Source organism: Lepidothrix coronata, unplaced genomic scaffold, assembly GCF_001604755.1.
Source record: "Lepidothrix coronata isolate B3197 unplaced genomic scaffold, Lepidothrix_coronata-1.0 Scaffold136, whole genome shotgun sequence".
Taxonomy (NCBI): domain Eukaryota; kingdom Metazoa; phylum Chordata; class Aves; order Passeriformes; family Pipridae; genus Lepidothrix; species Lepidothrix coronata.
This window is the reverse complement of record NW_016690316.1, coordinates 1653897-1680786: the sequence shown is the minus strand read 5'-3', so window position 1 is coordinate 1680786 and position 26890 is coordinate 1653897. Positions and strand designations below refer to the sequence as shown.

Sequence of the window (26890 nt, the reverse complement as noted above, 5' to 3'; positions counted from 1 at the left end):
ACTGTTTCCCTTTCACTCGTGGCTCTGCATTGCACTAGTATTTCTGAAACTCTCTGCTACACTTCTCACTCTTCATTGCAGACTCAGAGAGTTAGCTTGTATTTTGACTGCTAGATCCTTTGTGTCATTCAGGCACATGCTACTTCCTTTCCATGAATTCAAAATGCGAGTATTAAAGTAATATTTTTGACCACTGCGTCATCTTCAATTTTTCGGCTTTGAAGCCCCAAATTTAACTAAAGCTGACTTCTTGAACTCAATTTAGATGCTCAGGCTTCCTAACACACACTAAATGAATGGAAAGAGTAGGTAGGGGTATACGTAAGAGATTCTCAAAAACCAACCAAGATGCTAGCTGCAAATAGTTTAATTGCTTAAATACCTGCCACAGCCAGAGACAAACCAGAGCCATGCTTTTCCTATTGCAAAGATAACCACTATGAACCTGCTCATGAAGGAATACATTTAAGCTTTGCTTTTCCATCTGAAGATAGGAAAAAAAAAGACAAAACAGTTACATAGCAATCATCATCAGACAACCTATGTTTGAGCCCTGAGCTGTGGAAGAACTAAATTCAAGCATTTACCCAAAAATCAGGAAGAGCAAGGATTTAAACTCACATATTTAACATGTCAAATACTTGGTAAACCTTTAAGCTATTAGCTTTCAGTATCAGATAGTTTATAGCTCCCTCTGTACATCTGGCTTGGTTGAGCTGGAGGGACTGAATCAATGTGCAACAGGAAGAACCTGTCTGGAAACCTCCTGTAGAGTTCAGTGTTGAGAACCTCTTTAATTGTAGATCAGGGTAAGTACTCCGGCAGCCTTTAGAAATTAAAGTGGCAACTCTTAAGTGGCTTCAATAATTCCCCTCCAGTGTCTCATAACTACCAGGAATTTGTCTGACCTGTGAATCTAAAAGATATTTTCTCATGTTCTCAGCCTTCTCAACAGAAAAACTGATCAAATAATCAGTCCATTTCTTTGAAAATATATACTTTTCAATAAACTTGAAAAATATATATATTCTGTTGAACAGATGTGCAGCATTTCAAAATCACATTTCCACGGAAAGAAGGTCCAAATGGATACTTCCAAGGATGCAAACTATATCCTGCATTCAACATACATATCTATTTTTGTTTAGCATGATATGCAGCACTTTAGATACTGTTTTGGTGCTATATATGGTACATTACTCATTCTGAGAAATAGTTAGCAGAGTATTTTACAAATGGAAGAAAATAGCTACTCGCACATGCATTTGTGATTTCAAAGCCTTCATTTAAGCAATGACACCCATCCATCTCAAGTATGCCACGGTACATGCTTTTTTGTAACAGTTCTTCACATACAACGAGAAAATCTAAATATACATGTTTATAGCATAGCAGGCAGTCCTTCTAGCACATCTGCCTGATGCTGATGTTGGACAACCTCCTGACAGCACATCAACCATTCCATCATTCATTAATATATCTCTGCAGCTTTCAGAAAGGGATAGATGATCTTCCCTTGGAACCCAGCACAGCTTGACTGTACTGATGGTTGCCCAATTTGACTTCTAAATCTTTAGGGTGTATGTCCCAGTAAAAAAGGATTAAGAACTCATTAAATATCTTGTTTTCATGACAGCACTATAGAAGGCATCTAAGGAATAAAAGAACCCAAGTATTGCATGTTTATATTACTCATAATGGTAAAACTGATACAAAATACTTCCACAGGTCTAAATTTTTTTAATAAGTTGCCACTATTGGCAGCAATTTATTTTTCCTCTCAGCTGCTCATTTACAGACAGGCATAATGGATGAGAAGACTTCAGAAATTTCTATAATGCTATGAGATTTGACATAACCCCACTACCACAACTACTACTACAACCTCTCAAAAATCCAGTGTCCATGATCCAAAACTAGTAACAGAGTACAAGAAAACCAAGCAGGTTTTACATACATCCATGTAACCATCTTTTCATTTTGAAGCACAGAAAAATCATGCTTAGTGTGATCTGAATTACTACAGTGTTCTTGTTAAAAAACACTATCTGTCAGAGATTATCCTATTTTACACAGAGGGAACAGGCATTAATTATTAATCCTACTCCTCGCAGAAATGTACTCACAGAAGACCAGGACTATCCATGGTGTGACAAAAGTATTAGTGTTCTTAGAAGGTAGTCTCTGGATGAAACTCAGAATTGATCCACTGAGAACTTCCAGCAAATGAGCTCCTTGAGGGCAGGTCAGTGGCCACATGGCAAGGCATCATCACACAAAGAGCAACAGCTAAATTCCCAGGACTTGAGTCTAGTTCCATGAGCCAACATAAATACAACATACAGTACAGATACTACATTTACAGACACAAGCACTGTGGCTCTACGCTGTGCATACAAACTGAAGCTCATGTTCAAGTTATGAAGCTCATGTTTTGCTTCATTTAAAATCAAATGTGAGAGTGAGAGCTTTCTGCACGTTGGCCAAAGTGCTCAGGACTTTGCTGAGAATTCCATGTCTGCTGAGGGAGGGAATTCATAGCTGTAAAACAGCACGTTGATGTGGCAGATCCAATTTATCCACAAAGAGAATCTGACAATAGGCAAAATAAGAGGATAAAGAATGCTCATCACAGATCTTAGTGAAGGACAATAGAAAGGGATCATTCTTCCCCAACGAATTCCCTAATCACACATAATTTCCTAGGGAAGCTGGTAAAGATCACATTTCTGCTCTACCACAGTTTTACCTATTTGGCTTAGTTTGAGTATACAATGCTATATATTGTCTTCAGTTAAAACTTCATTACCACTGAGCTTGTTTCCTTGGTCAGAGGCGAACTGACCAGTCAAATCATTTTACAAACTAACTTCTTACAGGTTTTGGTATTTCAGTGAGGAAAAACATTAAGAAAGACTGCTGAGCAAAGGAAATTGGGGGGGGAAGGATGAGGGGGGAAGGGGAAGAGAGAGGAGAAATGTATGTAATGCAGAAGTAGCTGATATGAGACAACTCATAGTACCAGGCTGTATTTGATGCAATGGATGTCAGAACCTCTATCTTACTACAAAGAGCAAAACTGAAACTTGATTCCCAAAAAAAGAAATAAGATGTGTCAGAACATGAAGGACTCTTCTGGATAAACACAAAATATACTAATATCCATAAATCTCAAAACTTTGATGTAGTTTCTATTTTTAAGGTAATCTCTTATGTCTCTGGGCAAGGAAGAGGTTAAAAAATCTTTCTTCCCGAAAAACAGAAAATTCTCCACTGAAAAGCTGCCTAAGCTGCCAAGCATGGAGGGATAGTGCTCCAGTTGGAACTCATTACAAACAACACAGGACAGCTGATCCAGCTTTTTATTTACTGTAGGGGCAGAAATGACATGAGCATCTTTCTGTGTAGACCTAGAAAAATATGTTGGCCCTGAAGCCAAGGATCAGAACATTATCAACCCTGCCAAAATGAAATAGGTTATTTGTTTTTTTTAATTTAGCAAGATTTGGCACTGATTTATGTATTTTTCCCTGGAGGAACTATTTATATTCTTCAGACCACAGATCATAATTGTTAATTTTCAGTGGCCCTGCATAAAGAAATAGTACGTTTATTATTTTGAAACAAGAGGACCACAGTTTTCAGTCTAGTAAGGAGACACAATTTCAGTCAAGCCATTTTTAAGTCTCTTCCAGTAGGTGGAACTTCCAAGAAAAGGTTTTTTCATGGCCATGTCTCTCAGTGTCAGCTCTTGTGACCAACAGGAAGAGGCATGCAAATTTTATGTTAAAAGTTCACCTTCCATCAAGTGAAATATAACTAAGGACTTCCCTCATTCTCAAATGGTTCCTTTTTTCCCAGGATGAAGTCACAGTATGAAGCACAAAGTGGTGTCAATTGTGAGAACATAAAAATAACACGTATCTTGTCCTCTGATATCCTTTCCAGAGACACTCCTGAAAAAGGATTTTATTCACCCTTACACACCACCATTCCAGTACCATGTCCACCCATCTGTACTTACAGAACATAATACAGCTTAGTTATATTTCCAGTTCAGATTAGGCTGCCTCTATGTGGCAGGAGTCATAAGAACCTGTCAAAGGACCTTCACAGGACTCTTCTTGAAGATCTCACTTCAGAGGTTTAAATGGACTATGCAGCAGGAAAGTGACTCAGCCAGTATGTAGGGTTTGACTCTTTGCAGACCACCAGGTCCTAAACTGCTTCCCTGGCAGTCAGAGCTGTACCTCAGCTTTCAGGCTGCTTCTGCTGAGCACTTTCACCATTCATCAGTCACCCAGAGACTGAAGGAGAAAATATACGATCAGTCTGAAAAGCTACAACCTTTCCTACAGATAACTCCATAAGTAAAGGAAGAAAGACTACATTACAGGACTTGGTTCAGTTCAGTCTCTCTTAACTAGTGAAGTGATAATAGGACACACAGGGAACTACAAAAAAGAATCCTGAAGACTGAACAAAAAGAAAAAGAGGAACAAAAAAGGGAAAAATTAGCTGTTTAACACACCAAAAAGCCCACTCTTCCCTCCTATCTCCCTGTGAGGATATTTGAAATTGGTCATTGTGGGTGAAGGGAAAGAAATCCATCAAACTAACCAGCTGAGATCATTCCCTTACTTGAAAACATAGGAAGAAATCTAAACTTCCTTGTTGTTTTAAAACAACAGACATTTCACATGCAGCACAGAATTACTATTATTTGTCCAGTAAAGCTATGACCATAAAATACACTCAAAGCAATAAAATAATTGATGCTACTTATTTTATAAGAAAATTATTCTTAATTTTTGCTCTGTGGTTTGCCAGGCATTTTTATGCAATCAGTTTTGGAGATACATTGTAGTTACATTTTAACAAAAGAGTCCACCATATAGTTCAAAATAAGATTCTTGGGGGGGGGGGAAACAACAACCCAAAAAATTTATTGTATGTAGTTATATTGAAAAACCTGTCAATACATAACACTTATCCTGAAAATAACTGCTTGTTTGGGTCATCAGGTATATGAAATACAATATTTAACTTTTATGATCAACTTGTGCTTCTGGCTCACTACTGGCAACAGTAGAAGTTCCCCACAGTCTCACAACTACCATCCTGACCCCCCCAGTCCTTCCAAAACTGGGACAAGGAGCACCTCTGGTGGCTCTAAACCTTAATGACTTGCTTCCACAAGCCTGACTCCTAACAACAGCATGCAAAGATTGCAGCAGATATTCCAGAAACTCTTACTAGGCCCGGGCTGTTTCTTTCAAATGAAAGAAATGAAATTTATATGGGTTTAATGCTACTGCACCTGGGCAATAATGTGGCATTAAATACTGACTTAGCTCTTCAATATATAGAACTGAGAAAAGTGGAGGGGGACAGAGAGAAAATTTTTAAGCAATCAGATTTTTAAGGGTATCCTCACAAAGCCTTACTAATATCCACATTAATTAGTGACCTCCTCATACAGCAATAAATATACTTGTCAGCAAACTTCTAAAAAGAGCAACAACCATATGATAAACAGGAGTCATTCCATGAAGTCAGTCCATTAATTATCACATACTTTTCCACCATTATCCATCACATGGATAATAAATGAGCCAAAACGTAAGGTTTATTTATCTTGTTATTACTTCCCCTAGATCATCAGTTGCAGAGGTTTTATGGTACTGGTATATTCCATCAGTGCAAAACCTGAGCAGATTGTGTTGACCCAATTAAAAAAAAATTCAAAACAAGACAGAATCAGAACACTGCATTTCCAGAGACAGTCTTATGACTATCAAACTACTGGAAAAAAACCCCAACTATTGTTTAAAATGCTTCTCCTTCAAGTACACCAATTCACAAATACAGATAAGGCCAAGCTTCATGAAAGTGACTTCTTCTTATCAATCTATGTATTTCCAACTAAAGAAAGAATACTTTGATGCAGGACAGCATACTGCTTTGTAATTTTTATTAATATATAGATGTTTTTCATTAATTTTAAAGAAATGGCTTCAGAAAATTGTTATTTTGAAAAACATAGAAAATAATATATTGGAACACTGACACAGCATGGCTTGTCTTTACATTTCATCATCATTTGGATTTATTCCTACTCTTTCAATAGCTTTGCTACAATTATCTTTGTAGCCTCAAAAAACCCAATGTTCACATAAGGTGAAATTTGTATTTTCAAACAAATTTACAGCATAACACTGTAGCTCAAATCTTGCAGATGCAGTAGAGACATTTTAGCAATGTACATGGACACAGACAGCTCCTTCAGAATGTTGTTCATATTTATGCCTTCAAAAGTCAATACTCACAGAAACAGGCTCACCAAGCTGTTTTGTATTTCTGTTGCTACAGTATAACCAGAACTAGGGAAACAGATTCTGTTTGCAAGCTATCCTGCAATTTAAAACAATACTTAAAATTTAATTTAAAAACATTCTTTTGCAAAAGAATATGTGAAAAGTCATTATAACTAAAATAAAAAAAAAACTTTCTTCAATTTCATTTTTATATACTACAAAATATAATTTAAGAATTTAAATTAGGAAATGAAAAATCAGATGGTATCATTCCATTAGGATTATATGTCAATGAAGTTTTACTAAATTCTAAAATAGAAAGAAAACTTGACCAGCATCAGAATTTTGTCCCTCTGGGAAATTTATCTTGCACTCACAATTTTTATAATAGTGAGTTATCATACACATACAGACTTTCACTTGGTTACAGACTTATTTAATCAAGTTTTAATTGCTCATTCTTTTGGTGCAATAGTAGCTATGATGTTTTTCTAAATGGTACATCTCAAAAGTATTCTTTTTTTTTTTAGTATTTAAAATGTTTGAATTCTAAGCAATTTTGAAAATCTGAGCAATAGCCACTTATCTAGAATGGAAATTTTAAAATGTTCTTAAGGTGATCCATCCATACACAACTGTAAGTTTCGCATCCAAGCTCTCTGTAGGAACCTCTGAAAATCTCAGCCCACTGACAGAAAACAAACAACCAAACCAACCAACCAACCAACCAAAAAAACCTCATGGATCTTACCTTTCTGAAAATGTTAAAGCTGACCTGCAGACCCCAAAGCTTACTTATTTCTGGTTATAATGAAGCATTACAAGGAGCACCTGTGCCTACTTCTCCACATTATGTGACCTTTCCTTCTGCCATCATTGAGCCACAGCAGCTGTTTGGTTTCTACCAGCATTCATTTTTCAGGGCTACAGATACATTCCATCTTATATACTGGAAACACTATCTTAACCTTGCTCCAGAATTTTTTTCCTACCTGTCAATAAGAATATACAATGTAATCAAACATCTCTTTACCTGTCCCTTTCACCAGACAGCCTCCATAAAACGGCACCAAAGAAACCCAAAAATGTCCCTTAACAAAAGTAACTAAATTAAAGCTCCCTTTTAGAAGGAAGATTCCCACTTTCATGCTGGAAGTAATGGAAAAATAACAGTTTGACTATTCTTTTGTTAAATTATCACATATTTGCAGACCTGATTCCAGGTGATAATGGACAGACTGCAAGGGATTTTGGTTTTTAGTCTCTTAAGTCTCTTCAGTCTCTTGCTTTTTTCTTTTTCCCTTTTTTTTTTTTTTTGTGAAGATATAACCATATTTCGATTTTAATTCAAAGCACAGCTCTAGTTTATAGCACATAAAGATGTCTCTGAAGCACAAAGTACTGAATCAGAGAAAGGAAAGCACAACCCATCCTACAGTGGTGACATGAGTTATTTGCATAGTTGCCACAAAAGTAATAATTACACTGTAACTCAATAGGAACAATGGTAATTTCACAGTAGCTCATGTTGTTGTTATCACCCTATATCCTGATAACTGTGAAATTAATTTGTGGCACCACTGTATGTGTCAGTTTTAAGCTGTTCCCTAGGTAACATTACGCTACCATAGAGAAGGAATGCTTGGCAGTAAAATGGGTAGCAGCAGATTGATTATACCAAAAGAATCTTCCCTCTACATACAAATACCTTGGCAATCAGAGAATATGATGAGAAAAAATCCTCCCCACTGCTTTTTTTACTTTTTTTAATAGAAAAAGAAAATTTATAGAGTTAAAGGTATTAACTGACCATTATCCATCCACTGGAAGAATGCAAAGGTAAAATAAAATGAGCAAACCTCCAGGTAATATTTAGTGCCACTGACCCATTGTTCTAACTGCAACCAAGATGCAGCACAAAAAAAGCTGAAAGTTTCCTTTTCCTTCTCATAGTAATTTCCTATGTTAATCATCAAATGGTATTTTTAAATATAAAAGAAAATATACAGCACTAAGACGTATTTAGGACAACAACAATAGTGTGGGTTATACTTTCACAAATAGTTCTTATTTCATCTGAGAGATACAGTCCTTTCACCTCCCGAACCCTCAACATTATTTTGCAATACTACTACTGTCAAAAAGAAGTTCCACACTAAATATAAAAGATAACACACTGCCATATAGTGCAGGGAGATACTTACAAATTTACTGGGGAAAATTCAGTGCCACAATAATTGAAGGTCTGGAAAACACTAAATCATGACATTTAATGAGGGAACTTATGACTGATTGGTAAGAATAAACAAAAGACCAAATTTAAACTTTCCAGTCAGTACAGTTGTACAGCAGTAGGTATGAGACTTTGGATTAAAGAAAGATGCTATTTATTTTCATAGAATTTGGATATTCCTTTTACTTCTACTTCAGGCCTGTTTGCACAGTGTTAGAAAGACATACTGTAATGTTCTCTTGCTGTATGTTTGTCTGTAAGGAAATAGGTGAAAACAAAATCACAGCATGTTACATGTATTGAGTCAGTGGTTCAGCTGGAGTTTTGTTAATGAAAAAGCAGCACCATTTCAGTGTCAGCACTAGTCATCAAAGCAAACCAAGGTGTTGAGCAGCTACTCTGATCCAGGATATCCAGGGACAAGCATATTTTGTCACTGTGGTTTTGATCTTTATCTCTGACTGATCCTCTTTCTGTGATTGCTGTCCCCAAAACCCCTGATAGGTGATGTTCAAATGTGGTAGTTTGGTTTTTTGGGGTTTTTTTTTGGTTTGTTTTTTTACAATCCAATAATAGAGCCTTCAGAGCTCCAAAAGCAGCTGTAAGAGCTCAAAGACAGTTTGGACAGTCCCAAATGTGTATTCTTCATTAAATATTGGCACATACTATGCCAAATTATGTCACCGCTGAGAGGAAAATTTTGACCATCCCGTACTCAATTATTCATCAGCAAGGCACTCTGATCATTATCACCATTGACCCAGGAATTCATCCTATACCCTTTGCCAAATCAGCATGTACCCTCGTCCACTCAACCAGACACTCTTCTTTCACTTCTCACTGTGTGAGCCAATTCTCATGCACAAGGACCCTTAAATGCTGACAACATACACAACACATATTTGCAGTTAGGAAGCTCACTGCATGGAGAATTAACTGCATGGAGAATTTGTTGGTGCTCTTGATGCTAGCAGGAATTACTATGGGATATTGGTAATGATTTTTCAGTCCCATTAATAATTGTCTGCAGTTTTCTTTGCTTTGCTGGACCTGTGCAGAGTCTTGATGCTCAGCTAAGTCAGAGGTTGTTTTTTTTTCCCACACACACCTGACATTACTTCTGCAAGAAAAGGAGCGTGGGTCAAGCCTGATGTTTGACTTTTTAAGCCCTGTGCATCTCCTCTGTTCTTTATTTTCTTTTATACACTCTTCAGGTTTCATGGCTGAAACAACTCCAGCCAGTTGGAACAAACACACCTACTGGAACAACAAATGCCAGTGACAACCAACTTTCCATTTGCTGGATCAGTGCTGTCAAAGGCATTCAGAAATGCCTCAAGAGAGGTGTATGTACATATGTAACTAAAGATCTTTGGAAAGCTTTAAACACTAGTATAAATTATTACTTTTACTGTAAGCCCAAACTTATTACCACAGAGGAAATGTCTGAGACCAAGAGGTGTCAGATACTCTTTTTAGATTTCTGATTGAAAAATGAGAAGTGGGGATTAAAAAAAAAAAACAAACCACAGCCTGATATGGGGGAAATTTACCTTTATAATCATAAAATCAAAACAAATGCAATACAGCTGGTATTTTTACCTATGATAGTATTCAATAACCTGCTTGAAAGTAACTGATGTACTCTGAGCTCTCTGAAGTTCACAAAATGAAAACCCAATATTGTTTTTAGCATGCACCGATAACCTCTGTACAGAGACTGTTAATGAGGCTAAAGATTAACTCCTTAATTGTGAACTATTTGCTAATACTCCATAAGCAACGGCTGTTCCTCACCACATTTGAAACATTCAGAGATATACCATGGAACAGTTTATAAAGCCACTTCCATGCTATTTTAAATGGATATATTTTGCTGAGGACTATTTAAAGTTGCAAAGAATATCAACATATGTTTAAGACAGTTGTGGTGGGTTAACTGCCACAGTACAAAAGTGATGCCTGTTTACTTGAGGAATGGTTTTAAAGCCATGTAAAAACTAGTCAAAAATGAGACCAACTGCAAAAATTCTAGCTGATTTCTACCCAAACCCCAGGTCTCTAAAGCAAAATGGCTAGCAAAAAAGATGCCTTGACATTTCTGGTTTCTGCCAGCTGCCAAATGGCTGATAGATTATTACTCTCTAGGCTTCAAAAAGAAAGGAAATATTCCATGTTATTATACATATATTTTCAGTTAAGATTTTATTTTAGATATATTTTTCCTCAAAAAAATAGAACATGTTTGGAAGAAAATGTACAAAATTTGATCAAATTAATGTAGCAGTTCTTTCTGATTTCACAAGATACAGCAGGATTTTTGAAAAAGAGTGTACATGATCTCTAACCGTACAGAAATTGTATTTGATTACTAAAACTGCAATGCTGTAAATGTAGCACCTACAGAGAAACTTTTTCAAATATCTCTAGAATACCATAATGCCTCAAAATTAAAATATAAAATCCTTGTAATGAAACTACAACAAATACATTTCATAAGAGAACTGTCGCATACATTCAGTCAGAGTTATTAGATAGCATGCAAAGTCTTAGAATAATTTCCATTGCACTTCCATCCAACTGTAAGCTTGACGCATTACCTTGGCAGAATGCCACATTTCCTGCTGTGCTAAACTTACTGAAACAAATAGGAAAGCAGCATCGCTGTGTTACATTCCTGCTTTACTATTGTGTAATTGGACCACACTACAGGAACAGCACTTTATATTACAAGCATTGAGCTACCATTATCAACTTGTGGCTTCACACTCCCAGCACAAAAGCAATGAATTCTTCTTTTACATCAAGAATTAAATGAGTATGAGAGAAGAGAAAATATTAAGAGAAGTTGCATTTCAAAGCCCTGTTTGCAGTTACAGTTTTAAGACAAAATAAATTTTACATGTTCTGACATTGTTACACTAGCAGGAGAAAGAATGTTTAGCAATGCCAATAACAAAAAGATTACTCAAGCCCTTCCAAATTAGAGGTAAAGTCTTCATTCACCCCGTGCACCCAAGTAGAATAAGAGAATAAAAACTGATTAAAGAAGCAGGGAGTACAGGGTGTCAGTTTTACACTTACTGAAACATATCTAATTCAACGAGGAATGAGGGCAAAAACAATTTTGCTGTATAGTTCCTGCTGGTTAAACAAATTCTCGTATTAGAAAATGAAAATCAGGGATTTCATCTGCAACCAGTTGAAGAGTGGTTCTCTCTCCTCTGAGGTGTTAACCAGCCTTTCCCCATGATTTTGGCCACAGAAGAATTTGTCCTTAGAACAGCTACATCTCTTCTGCTATTGCAGAAGATACTCTAAAATGACTGTGTCTATACGAGCAGTGTGGCTCAGCAGCAGGGGGCCTCTACAACAACACAGTTGGCATTAAGACCAGACATAACCCTTCCTGGAAAATGCTTATTTTAGCCTACTTCTCACCTAGTCCTGTAGGTTTGAGCAACCAACATGGACATCCATGTTCCCACAGCTTCTGTGTCACAGCTCCTGTGCCAGCCATCCTAGGGACAGCACGGAAGGGCTCACCTGCCACGAGCAGGACTCGCAGCAGCAGCGCATCCCCCTGCCTGGGCACACGCTTCCCTGCACCTTAAGCCACTCATTCATAGCTTCCTGGTGGAATAAGGGAGAGAATGGGAAGGGTAAAAGTGAGAAATCTCACAGGTTGAGATGAAGACAGTTTAGTATGTAAAGCAAAAGCTGCTCATGCAAGCAAAGCAAAACAAGGAATTCAATCACTATATCCCATTGGCAGGCTGGTGGCTTGGGAAGACAAAACACGGTAACTGAATGTCACCCCCACCTTTCTTCTTCCCTCAGCTTTATATGCTAAGTATGATGCCATATGGTGCGGGATATCCCTTAGGTCAGTTGGGGTCAGCTGTCCTGGTTGTGTCCCCTCCCAACTGCTTGTGCCTCCTCACTGGTGGGGTAGGGTGAGCTGAGGAACAGAAAAGGCCTTGACTTTGTATAAGCACTGTTCAGTAATAGCTAAAACATCCTTGTGTTATCAACACTGTTTTTGGCACAAATCCAAAACACAGTCCCATAGCAGCTACTGTGAAGAAAACTAACTCTAGCCTGCCCAAAATCAGCACAACACACCATAATCAAAAAATATAATAATTACCTGGCCACAATGAATATATAATGCAAAGACACTAACTAATAATGCAGTTTTGAATGAAGACTGTATTTTTTCCTCAAACTCTTAGCTTTACTTTGTATCCTGAACTCCAAAGAGAATGTACACAAAGATGCCCCGGGCAACAGAAAGTCAAAGGACACCACAAAGGAGGAAAAACAGACTACGTTTTTTCAGGCTTTTGAGAACTACAGTAAATGTCTGAAAAGAAAGAAGTGCAGATACCTTTAAGACAGCATTTGTAAAGACAGACTGGTTTCTGACTGTACACAAAACTGTTATACACTAGAATTAGATATAAATTTGAGGACCACAACATTCACTTTACAATCCAGATACATATCATTTAATACTATGTGGTGTAAACAAGTCTGTACGTTGTAACTTGCCTGCTGGATGGACAGTACAGTGGATATGTCTGTTCTGCTCCTCTGTGAGTAGTAGATACCGTGCTTGTTTTAGACAAAAGAACATTTCTGTCTCTCTACGAAGTGTTGTAAGTGATGTGTGTTTTCTGTACTCTGGTACAAAGTTTCATTTGCTTCTTTGTGTAGCAGATGATGAAGCACCAAAACTTGTTTCTGTAAAAGTGGTTGAAGAAGGATGAACCTGATGGATAACTAACCTAGAAATGCTAGCAGGAAGTCCTACTAGGGAAGTGCAGGTAAGGTTAGTGAGAACTGGCTGTGTGCGAATTGTATGCTGGCAATTCCAAGAATTCGGCAATCCTACTTACCGTAAAAATCTCTTTCAGAGAAGAGAGATGGTATTTTAAGTAAGGCTTTTAATTTGGCAATGTATCAACTAGGATAAGAGATCTATCTCCTCAACTTCAGTGATGCAGGCTGCCTTAGGATAGGTCTTACACTGTTGTCAGTGCTAAAGATTTTATTTCTCAACTATCTCAAAATGTGTGCAGAGACATTATCGATAATATAATAAGTTTGAAAGTCTTATGTGAAGTATTTCAGGATAGAGTTAAAGTAGCAGGATATGGCTTAGTGTGATCCCACTCTTGTTTGGGTGGATGGAAGATTTAAGGTTGGTTGCACAGAAGTGTAGGAAACGGGGTTTGTTAAATACATGTGGTATGTGGTACTCTCAATAGGCTGGCTAAGGATTAAATTAATGACTTAAAACAGCATGAGCTTCAACAGCTTCAATTAAAGCATCTGACTCCTTTGCAAAAGCTGCAACACACCCAGCTTCTGTGTACACTTTTGTTATGGTTTAAAATCACATAATACACCTTCTAACCTAAACCATCCAAAGCCCTGAAACATAAAATTAAATATCAATAAACTATAGAAAACCATAACTCATGGCAAAACCACCAGCAAGTTTCCTTCACTCATATCTGAACTTTTTTTTTATATATATAATTAATCAAAACCTTTTTCAGAGTGTACAGGCTGATAAACCTAAGGTATTCATAAGCCTGGTAGTCCATGTTGTATACACTGTCTCTCTGGTGATTCAGACCATTTTTTCCTGATTGTTAATGGTAGCAAAGAACAAATTTCAGAAATATTTTAAAACCTAGTATTTTAAAAAGTAATGAAGTGGGAACCCATGGAGTGAACTCAAGATTCTGTAGTGCAATTTTCTACTCTAACAGTTCGCAGACGAGTGGCTGTTAGTCACTGAAAAGTATGATGCTGCACACCCCCTGCATGCCACCTTTGGAGTCTTTGTGGTAAGCCATCTGCCACAGTGGTTTTCAAAATCTCTTTCACCACCAACATCAGATAACATCTCCTGCAGTTTGCTAAAAAGCAAAATTTTGACTGTTATCCAAAGCTTTTCTTTAAATCATAGAACTAAATAGTTCAAAACCAAAAACAGGCTCTCCTCACTTGAGGTGACAGAAAAGTGGGGGGTTTCTTTCTCTTCTCCCCTCTGAAATATTTCTTGGGAATGCTACACACAAATACAGGAACAATGTGTTTGCCAAACTCAGACCAGACCTGAAGATCATTCAGCGACAGTAATACATACAAGAAAGCTTATAAAAAACATACAAGATTTTATCAAAAATGTTCATGTAAGATTTTGCCTAAAGCACATTTCAGCATATCAACAAAAATAGTAATTGTAATGCAGCTTCCCAACACATGACTATTATTTATTTTGCTATTTTACTATATTGCTTTCTATTCTGCTAACAATGCTTTTGTTCTATATCCATGGATTGGTTATATACACTACAAGGCATAATTCTATCTTCTGATGTAAATTAACTGCAAATCTATATTACCTATTGGAATAGCAAAAAAATCCAACATCCTTTCACATTTGCCAGTCGGGAACATCATCAATGCACTATTTTAGGTCAGTTAAAGTTGTATTTAGTTTATAAAATTAGTTTATTTATGGTTATATGAAGTTTATCCTAGCTAAGTGACTAAAGGAACATTCAAAGGAAAACAATCTGACTTATCTTGATCACCTATCACTGGACCAAGAAAATTTAAAATTCCTAAATTAAAAATGAGAAATCATATACAGTATTTTAAACAGTGTATGTGCAACAATCAGCTGACAAACTTGGAAATGTATTCCAGTTTTAAAATCTCTGGTCAAGGTATGATGAAGCTGATATTCAACAGAACAGTCCACCTCACCATCAAGCTCAAAATGAGTCACTTTATAGTCTTCTTGATTTATACTTAAAAAAATATACAAGGCAATGCATTTACATTCTATAGTGCAGAAGATAAGCATTATCAGTAGTTCCACAAAATTTTCAGTGTCAGTTATACCTGAGACTTGAAACAATGGACCTGTCATGTATCAGAACTTTTTTTTTAATTGCAAAATAAAATATGAAATTCTTTAGTTCTCCACAGAAATTACACAGAAAGACAGTGCAAGTTCTAATAATTATCACAAATATAATTACATTAATGTCACAGGTTCCTATACATGCTTGGTGTTACAGCTCTGCAGAGTGTCTGTCTGCAGACAGAAAATATTCCACTGTGGCCAGATCCCAGGCACTGTTGGGCCCCCAGAGAGTGGCTAGTGGGTGACCAGTTAGCCAACAAAGAGCATGATAAAACTGCATGAAAACAGTTTAACAGTGCCTTGTTAATACCATTAAACAGCTTCCAGCACCTGAGCAGTTTGTTCAGTCACAGCTATCCTTTTACAGGGCAGTCTTGCTCTGTAAAGGTATATGGCTCACGTTTGGCCAATGCAAGTGATGCTGGCAATCTGTTTGACCAGTAATGTACACTAAAGATGATAGTGAAGTTCTGCTTTCAAAATGGCCCTCAAAATTAAACTCATTTATATTAGCCACTTAGGTCTTTACCACAGAAGTACTACTTAAAGTTCTCAAGTTTTTCTAATATTCTTCCTGCATACCTATGCAACACCAAATGCAACTGGCAACACTAGCATTCTGCAGCATTGCCTGATCTCATATATATTAATAGTATGGTAAATTTATAAAATTGTCAAGATACATATCTAGAAACTAAATTCTAAGGGGAGCATGGTTTATTCTCTAAATTCCACAGTTTTGCGGGGGTTTTCATTTCCAGTCTGAGAAATCTCTGCAGGTTTTGTTTTTGGGTTTTTTAAGGAATATCTCTAAGCCAAAAGCAGTCTAAATAAAGGTCTAAATCAATAAGCCTCCATATCAAAGTGATATAGCTAATTAGTATGTCCTCTGTGGCAGGGGGTGTTTGTTCGTTGGTGGTGAGATAGATACATCAGAGGAACACAAGCTGGTCACCCAAGAAGCAAAGTGTTGTTGCACTTTGGAAGAAGCACAACATTTTTGTTAAAAATATATGAAGCAATCATATTTAATTTCCCCAAAAAACATGCCCCAAGGAGCATTCAAATGATTGCACGAGAGATAAATGTAAATATAGAAGAAGGTAGAAAAGAAATTTTAACTTAGTCCCTCAGTCCCAAATAAGCATGACAATCACAAGGCTAGTGGCTACTTTCATAGTACAGCCTCCTTTTCTCTAGACTTAACCCCAGCTCCCTCAACTGCTCCTCATAGTCTCAAGACCCTTCAACCAGCTCTGTTACCCTTCTCTGGATATGCTCCAGCACCTCAAGGTCTTTCTTGAACAGAGGGGTCCAGAACTGGACACAGGACTCAAGGTGTGGCCTCACCAGTGCCAAGTACAGGGGAAAAATTACTGCTCTGGTCCTGCTGGTCACACTATTCCTGATATAAGCCAGGATGCCACTGGCCTTCTCAGCCACCTGGGCACACTGCTGGCTCACATTCAGCCAGTGTCGACCAGCACCCCCAGGTCCTTTTCCACTAGGCAGCTTCTCAGTCCCCATTCCCCAAGCCTGTAGCGCTGCCTGGGGTGGTTGTGACAGAAGTGCAGGATCTGGCACTTCACCTTATTGACCCTCATACCACTGTTTTCGGCCCATCAATCCAGCCTGTTCATATCCCTCTGCAGAGCCTTCCTGCCCTCCAGATCAACACTCTCATCCAACTTGGCATCTTCTGCAAACTTACTGGGTGTGCACTCGATGCCCTTGAACAAATCATTGATAATAAAGACATTAAACAGGACTGGCCCCAACACTGAGCCCTGGGGGACAGAACTAGCGACCATCCACCAACTGGATGTCACATCATTCACCACCACTCTGTAGGCCCAGCCATCCAGCCAGCTTTTAACTCAGTGAAGACAGCACCTGCCCAAGCCATGGGCTGCCAGATTCTCCAGGAAAATGCTGTTGGAGACAGTATCGAAAGCTTTAGTGAAGTCCAGAACTTTGGAATACAGAATTCACTCTGAAGACTTACAACTCCATCAAACGTAAAAAAATTTTTTGAATAGATGATCTTTGAGACCCTGACCAGAAACCCAGTAGCCTTTACTTCTCTCATTTACCTTCCCTTTCACCTTATCTGACGTTGGATCCTTCTCTCAGACAGTTTCAGAACAATATAGGAAAGCAGGAATACATTTAACATGACTTTCCATTGTGCTTATTTCCTTATACTTCACGTCTGTGTTTCTTTGACTCTACATCTCTGTGATACTTTTTAAAATGGGAAAACCAAGTTGCCTGGCTCAGCACCAGAATATGAAGCTGAAGTTGCCACATCTCAGGCCAAAGCCCTAAGTCAGTTACTAGATGTTTTGTAGTTTGTGCTGCAGACTTCTTTTATTCACATTGTTAAATTCCTAGCTTTTACTCTGCAAACTAATGAACATTTGTGAAATCACAGAACTTCTTACAGTGCAATTTTCTTGGGTTTTGCCCAGTCATAGAAACTATTTGTCGACTACATCTGAGAGTCTAGACCATATTAAAAGAAGCCTGATTATTACTAACCCCAGCTTACACAGTTGTCAAGACAACAGTGAATATCATCATTAACAGGAACTGTTTCTATCAGACTGGAAATCACAGTTGAAGCCTCACTCCCTTGTTCATATTATCCAAAACTATATGCAAATATAAGAATGCAAAAGAAAATTCTAAAGGAACTTTGGTATCTTTTATACTGATTCAAACAGATAAGCAAACTTTCTCTTTCCTTTCCCATTTCAAAGTACGAATAAATATGTTTATATTTTCCTTTAATAAGACTATACAAAAATATTCAGCTTTAATTTTCACTTCCAAAGCTTTCACACCTACTAACTCAGTCAATGTTCACAAGTAGACTGTATACATATCCACCTACAAGTAGGACCCATTTACATATTAATATCTCACCAGTCTCGTTGGGGCCTCTGGTGGTCTAGTGGCTAGGGTGCAGGACTCTCACCGCTGCGACCCGGGTTCGATTCCCAGCCCCCCGGGCAGATGGAGCTCGTCAGCCTTGTAAGGCAATTCATCTAAGAGAAGGTCACTCTAAACAAACCTACGTCCTGGGGACCTCACTGCCACTGTCCAAGTTTGCTTGGCCCCGGCAGATGAACCTCAGGATTAAAGGGTGGGCTCAGTTCAGCGCAAGCTGTGTCTCACCTAAAAAATCCACTGCGCAGGCTCGAAGGGTTGATGACCTTTCCCAAATCTTCGCTCGCGAAGACTGGCCATTATTATATTATATTTATTATCTCACCAGTCTCACTGCTCACTGTCATGAGCCACCTTGGTGCCTTACCAACTCAGCTGATAAGTTAACAACTGCAACACTAGATTCATAAGATGTTTCTGTTTGAAACACTATGGCTTCATTTGTCACCAGGTTCATAAAATGTACACTGGACACAGATCTAAAACATATTACTACTATAGTGTTCAAAAGCAATCTATCATTTACTGGAGTGGTGACGCTCTGAAGGGTTGTGCTGCTGTTCAGAGGGACCTTGACAGGTTGGAGGAATGGGTCTACAGACACCACACGGGAAGAAAAAAAAAAAAACAACAAAAAAAAGACAAGTGAAATCCTGCCCCTGCAGAGGAACAACCAGGCACCAGTACAGGCTGCAGCCAAACAGCTGGAAAGCAGCTTCAAAGAAAATGCCCTGGGGTCCTGGAAGACAAACTGAACAGGAAAGGCCAGCAGCACCCTGGGCCATGTCAGGTAGAGCATTACCTGTAGGTTAAGGGGGGGAGATCCTTCTCTGCTGCCCAGTACTGGTGAGACAGACCTGGAGTGCTGTGTCCTGTGCTGGATTCCCCAGGACTAGGGAAACATGGGAGCACAGGAGCGAGTTCAGCAAATGGTCACTGAGATGATTATAGGATTGGAGTTCTGTCACACAAGGAGAGGCTGAGAGAGCTGGGGACATTTAGCCTCGAGCAGAGAAGAGTCAGGGGGGAATCCTATCAAAATGTGTAAGTACCTGATGGGAGGGAAAAAAGAAAACAGAGTTAAACTCTTCTTAGTGGTGCCCAGTGAAAGGGCAGGAAACAACAGGCACAATCTAAAACATAAGGAATTACAGTTTAAAAAAAAAAAAAAAGAGGGAGGGTGTTGTTGCTGTTGGGGTTTTTTGTTTGAGTTTTTCTGTTGTTTACTGTGAAGATGTTTGGCTAGAGAGACTGTGAAGTGCCCATTCTTGGAGATATAAAAACCTGTTTGGATGCAGCCCTGAACAACCTGCTCTACTTGACCCTGCTCTGAGCAGGAAAGATGGTCCAAATAAATGATCTCCAAAGCAGAGCGTGCACAAGGCAATCCTGTCAATGTGGTAAGAAAATATTTTCTGTACAATTAACAAATATTTAAAAAAAGAATTTAGATAGTCTTTATTTCATTTTTATCTCATCTTTTGCTTTTGAATTTCTCTTCTTGAGTGTGTTTCATAATGCACATAAAATATTAGTACAGTGGTACATGTACAACATACACATATTGGGGATGTATGCTCAAAAATATTTTGCTGCTACACAATCAAAAAAATGTGGAGACCACTGGTCTAGATCAACTCCAACAGTCCCTTCCCAATTTCATCAAGTCTGATTCTTTCTCTTGCTAACAACAATGGATGCCTGTACACAGAGTAAAGAGATTCAGTAGAAAATAAAAATTCCTGCCTGTCTGTTGCTTTCTAAAATTTTTCCTTCACCTTTTTCAACTCATTAACTTGTTAAACCTTACCTTCATCTAATTTGATATTAACAACTGGGTTTGGATTTCTGCCACACTTCTACTAGAAGTTACTTTATAATATGGGGTGTGGTGGTAATTTTTTTTTTTGTTGTTTCTTTGATTTTAAGGCTCCTCGAGGCTACTTTACCCTGCTTATCCAGAGGAATAGTTACTGCAGCAGTCCATGTTCTGGTTTTGCCACCTATGAAAAGACTACCAGTGTCAACATACAGTTAGCTACACCACTTCCTCCTCCTCAAACACTTATCTCCTCATAGCAGACAAACCAGTCTAAAAGCTCTTTTAAATTTCTAGATGAAGCTTTACTGAGGATTGGGATCCAGATTTTTCACAGTGATTATATATTAAAAACAAATTGAGCCTTGTTTAACAACAGCTCAATGCTCTTACTTACGCAACTTAACACTATAGGTATATTGCTATGCTATTTTTCTGCCAAGTTACTAGAAAAAATACCCAAATAATTTATCATATACACATTCAAGGTATGTAAAGCAATAGTCTGTCCATTTATAAACCCCAATTCAAAAAATCAATGTATCTTACTGTTTACTTCAGCTTTGCAGTTACATTAAAATATAGTAATAAATAAAACATTTAGAGTACATTAACAAAATAAGCAAAACATGAACTGAATTGAATGCATTTATGATTTTATGTGCAATCACAAATAAATCAAATTCTTACAATATCACTCTATAAATTGAATAATGGCAAACTACTATCAGTTCATTACCTCATTCAATATCTAAAATAACATGTAAAGTAGAACTAGAGAAAGTTCATAGGCTTTATATGATCATTTGAAAACCCTTTAGAAAGTTTATTTTGCATACATCTATATACATAAACAAGAAAGATAATTTTCATGTAATCCTTAATTCGAATACTGAAGAGCTGGAAAGAGAACAAGACCTTTCTTGGATATTAGTATTTGTTTATGCTGAGCACAGTGATACTCTTAGCCTAGAAGTGTACTGAAATCCATATTAAATTGACCATTTTTCTCAAAGATGAAGTTAAAATGGAAGGTCTCGTTCCAAACAGGAGCACTGGGGAAAAATGTTCATTGTATTTCTCATCTGGCAGACCAGTAGTACCACTCTGGGAAATCAGAGAGAATTTGGGCAGACTGCCCACTGAACTTAAGGCTCATCTGAGATCCACATATATCCACTTAGCTATCCAACCAGGATTTTTCGTTGTGGTTGTTTTCATGCCCACATGATTTTAGTGTTTTTGTGCAACGTACAACCCTCTCCACGTGTCCCTTACCAAAAGGAGGCAGGTACCTCATAGTGAGGTCAGCAGATCTATGTCCTCCCACGCCTGGGCCAATGTCCGCTGTCATTATGGGAAAGCAAAGTGAACTTTAATCTATAAAAATGTACCATTTGAACAACATATGCTACAGATAATCTTGGGATCCAAGCAGAAAAATGCAGCTACACAGTAAATGTAGCAGTTGAAAGAACTGTACAGCCTGAAGCAAAAATTGTCTTTTACACACATTTAGAAAAATATGCACACCTACATGCATAGAACTCTCTAAATTAACCTTTTTACCACCTTTCATGTGGTGCTATAACACATTATAAAGCCATACTTTATAACAGTATTAATTTAGTAAGTCAGGTATTTTCTCTATCAAAAAAAAAAAAAAACTAAGAAAACAACCAATCATATAATATTGACTGCAATTAAGAGAATTCCAGCACTGCACAGTATCTCTCACACTTCACAATCAATAACTGTTTCTCTGAATGGCTTGCACACCACCAGAAATAGCCAGGATACAAATTTATTAGACAGTAAAGTGCTTTTTATTGTATGAGCAGCAAAGAATCACAGGAATTTTCTACACAGTCTTTGTAACAGAAACATGACCTTTGAAATACCAAAGCTTCCTCTGCTATTCAGTGTTGATCACCAAAGAGTTGTCAGTTCCTAAGTTTTTAAAATATTATCTCTGCTGCGTCATGTATTGCAAAACGCCACAAACCTGAATGCTGTTCCACGACAGTAGCAACCTTTGCTGGAATCTGATTTGTTGGAAATACTAAAAGTAGCTTCACATGCCAAAAGTTCCGCAAATCTTTATTTTAAATCACTTTCCATTTACTGACACTACACAAAAGATTTATATACACAGGTGACTGACCACAAAGGGAGAAAACTCTAAACATATGAAACAAAGCAAGCATAAAGCAAAAATCACAATTAGAAAGGTGAATACCACTAGTGAATATCACTATTTTTACAGTTATTTGCAACACTGGTAGTTGAAATGTTCATTTGTAAGTAATGAGAGCAGCTTCAAAAGAGGTAGGTTGCATTTCAAGTCAGAATACCTTCACAAACCACTCAAGTACGAGACAAGAGCCTCATGAACATAAATCAGTCATGAAAATCACATCATTCACACATGTCTATAAATTTAAAGGGATTATGAAACACAGTCAAAGCATATAGGTGTATTTAGTTTTCCAAGAAGATTCTCACGGGGTTTTGCTGTTGTTTTTACTTTTTACTGCACTAGTGCAAGTGTAAGAATTTACTCTGATATCAGGCAAGTGAAATGAAGCACTATGTTTGCATCATTACATTTTATTATCCAATTTCAAAACCTTTAAAAGTACAGGTTACTATAATTTTCTAATTCACAGATAATACTATAAATAACATCTTCCTGATTATTCAGTGAGGTACTTTAGAAAATCTGTATTCAACTCCACCACCTTTCTAGACACTATAGCTGGCAAGTTTCTTTGGAGTCCTGTACCCAGATATTCCACAGTGCAGGTAAGGATGGCAGAAGATTCATGTACTAACTAATTTTAACCTCCTCTAATAAGTATTAAGTGTAACTATATGAGGATATTAAGAAAAAAATACATCTCTACAATATATAAAGGACTAGACAGATTTTACCATTCTATTATCAAAACAAAAATCATGTAAATCTGATGATAAAATCAGAGTACACAGGAACTACATACATAAAAATCAAATCCAATTTAAAGCAAACACAGGTTTGTTCAAACACCATTGTACAACTGCTTTAGCACTTACAGAATTTAGATGAACAATATTTTCATTCACTCACAATTTAGTATAAATATAAAGCAAGGCACCCCTTAAGCATTTTAAATAACAAATTAAACATTTACATTTTTTACTGTGCAGTCAGGCTTAACATTTATGCAGCTTCAAAACCAAAGTACAGCCTCAAGGGAAGCCTCTCCACTGACAAATTAATACCTTAGAGAATAGAGCTGAATGGTGGCAATGAACTCATTTGTTCCCCCAATAATGAAGAATGACTCTTTCTTTACCACATCTGTGACTGTTGCTATGGTGACCCAGACTTACCTCATTGCTTCTCGAAGTGCTCCTCGCTCACTAAGAGTCGTGTGCTTGATGTCATCAAAATTATTTTCCAGTTTCTCACAGTTCTGCAACAAATGGACATATCCATGTAAGGCTCTTAAACAGTTCATTGTACATTTATTAACAGTATTCAACATCACGCAAACAAAACTGATTTATATTATGTTATGTCAAATTATGCATTCTGTTTTAATTACATGGGAGTCATTAAGAAGACATTGAGAACTCAGAAATAAACTAAACATGAATATTATATATGGTTGTCATGGAAATCATCTTATAAATGTTCTATAATAAAATTTACAGAATTTTTACTTTTTTCTTCTCTGAAAAAAAAATTTTTCCTTTATCTGTGTGCAAGGCTACAACAATACTGTACACATAGAGATGAGAACAGAAACCTAAACGAGCATTTTAGAATTATAATGGAAGTTATAAACGTTGTCCCAATAAAACAGGCAATGTTGTTGGAACAAACCAGTCATATTTAATTCCTATTTAATTAAATTTTTAAAACATAATAGAAACTGAAAAGATTGATGGTTTATAGACAACTCAACCTTTATGTTTTTCCATATTAGAGCTCTCTATTTCTAAAAATAATACGAAGCCAACAACTTTGTGACAATAAATGAAGCAAAACTTTCCTATATTCTGTAAATTACTACTAAATGTGTGACTGGTTCCATTACTGCATAGCCCTGATCCTTTTCTTCTGCTGTCAGAAAGATAGTAAAATTGATTAACAAGATGCCGGGGAGTACAGAAATTTTTATCTGTGCAAAGCGAGTGTGAAATACCAGCAAACAAGAATTCTCTGATTATCTGCATCTTCCGTAAGATTTTTATTTTCTCTTGAGGATCCATCAATACAGGAGGCTTTTAGATTACCCCGTTCTCCACAGCAACTTTCTCCAATACCAAAAGTTACCTCTGGGAGGCATAATTTTGCCATATGGGTGTAATAGACACACAAGTTGCAAGCAGAACAGTTACTATTGCTAACAATCTTGAAGACAGTATTGTCATGTTATATATGCAGCAGCTTTAAAGAAATTATGTGCACTATTATTTGGTCATATTGCTTTCACTATTTTTAATATCTGAATTAATTTTGAAGACCACATCTTAAAAATAGTTATAGTAAATACAATAAAAGTTACCTATTGTTATTTCTTTTGTGTATTGATTCTTCATTTTTATAATTACATTCAATTTGAGGCTACAAAAGCGTTACTGAGAAAGAAATTATTAGATACTTGCAATTGACCTAGCAAGATATTTTAGCTTGTCCAATTAACATTTAAATCATCATTATTTTTAAATAAGATTACAGACTTTTTAATACAAAGTTTTAATACTTTAAAAATACATTTCTGAGCAGAAAAAAATCAACAAAGCTACACATATTTTCATCTTTTGACATCTTTTTCTTTTTTCTCCTTTTTAAAAGCTATGCATGTAGCAGTAAATCTTATCCCACAGTTAATGTGATATTTTTTTTGTTTATATTACAAACAGTTGTCCTTTGTATTGTAAAATCCTACTCCAAAACTCAAAGGGATTGCACAAGAAAGACAGGGAAGCTCTACAATGAAGTATTCCATTATTTAGATCAGCATATATTGACCTTCAGCTCCAAGCACATATAGGCAGGTCAGTCATTTAAAATACATAAAAGAAATCCAAATCAACAATACTAATTAATGAAAAATTCTTGATTCACCAGTACTAAGCTGAAAATATCTGTGTAAGCAAAATTAGATCTCCCATCCTCCAGGAAAACAGGCCAGAGGAAACATAATATTGTTGGAAACTTGGAATATTGCTCCAAGTGCCAAAAGAGAAAAGCCCATGTTTTAACAATCCTGTGTCACCAGCACCTCAGGACAGGTTCAGAAAATCTGAGAATCACACAATTCCTTTCTCTTGACCTTGTGATATAAGGCATGTAGAAATGACAGATGACCCCAGATCACAAAGCACACGGATTTTTATCAAACACCACTAAATCTTCTCTATATTGTACAAGCTAAAATAAGTGATCCTGTACATGTGGAAAATGCTGAAATGAGTAAGTTCAGTTTGTATTTCTTCTATGTCTGTACAGATCATACTGTGTTAATCAGCTGAAGAGCAACAAAAGCATATCTAAAGAAAATGCTGTGATCATGTAGCCTTACACACACAAATACTCCACCTCAACTATACACCCAATGCAAAACTGGATAGCCCAGAACAAAACAAAACAAAAAAAACCAAAACAAAACAAAAAACCCAAACAAACAAACAAAAAACCAAAACAAAAAACACAAACAACAACAACAAAAAAAAAAGACTTGCATAATAGATGTTGTACCAATTCATTTGCCAAGATGACTTCTACCATTTCTGAGAACTGTTTCTGGACATTATCTTTCTCAGATACTTTCAGCCTAATAACTCTCATGCAAGGTACAACAGCTGGACAGCAAATCATAGAATTATTAAGAAAAACTGAACTAAAAACTGACCCAGAAACAAACTCACGAAGGAAGACGACCTCATAGGGCTATGTCATCAGTTAGTGCATACACACTGAACAGGCAAGTAAGCAAGTGTTGATCATACCCACTGCTTTTCCAGTCATCCAAGTATGCTTGATCCTCTCAGAGGAAAGAGAAAAGGGTGTCTGAAATACCAAATATAAGCATAGCTACAGGTGTATAGATGGCACTTCATGTGTCTGAGTACCAGCTCGCATGCTTTGCTTGCAGATCATCTGAAAGCATCTCATTTTATAAGAACATGAATGAACTTGTAAGCATGAGAATACTCCAAAGAATGTCTGGGAAATGATGAAACTTTGGTTGACCATGACCAAGGTGAGCTTTACATTCTTAAGTACTAAATCAGTAGCAAAAATGGAGATCATTCTATTATCCGTGCTACCAAATAATTCATATTTATAAACATCTTGCACAGAGCAGTATGATTTGGTCCATAGTACTTCACACATTTAAGTATAATGAACAATTAAACTCCAAGCTGTTTCATTTTGGGCAGCAGCTAAAGCAAAAAAGTCAAAACACAAGCAATGAAAAAATTACTTTCGGTGGCTCACTGCCAAGTGATTTTTTGTGGGTATAAAGTCTATAAGTTTTAACTCCATGATTCAATAATTACATAGCACTCTACATGTTATCACTATTGGCAGATCTATAGTACTTATGATATTACACTAA

At 36.9% G+C, this 26890-nt stretch overlaps 1 protein-coding gene across 5 annotated transcripts in view; it reads right to left on the bottom strand.

The window, feature by feature from the left end:
• Positions 1-26890, bottom strand: part of DPYD (dihydropyrimidine dehydrogenase) — a 336847-nt gene that overhangs the window by 266555 nt on the left and 43402 nt on the right. For all 5 annotated transcript variants that reach the window (XR_001876800.1, XM_017827217.1, XM_017827219.1 and 2 more), the window contains exon 3: positions 23649-23731. Coding sequence is in view for 4 of the 5 variants with exons in the window: in XM_017827217.1 (XP_017682706.1) it covers positions 23649-23731 (83 nt within the window). In the remaining variant the exon portion in view is untranslated. The remainder of the gene's footprint in view (positions 1-23648; positions 23732-26890) is intronic.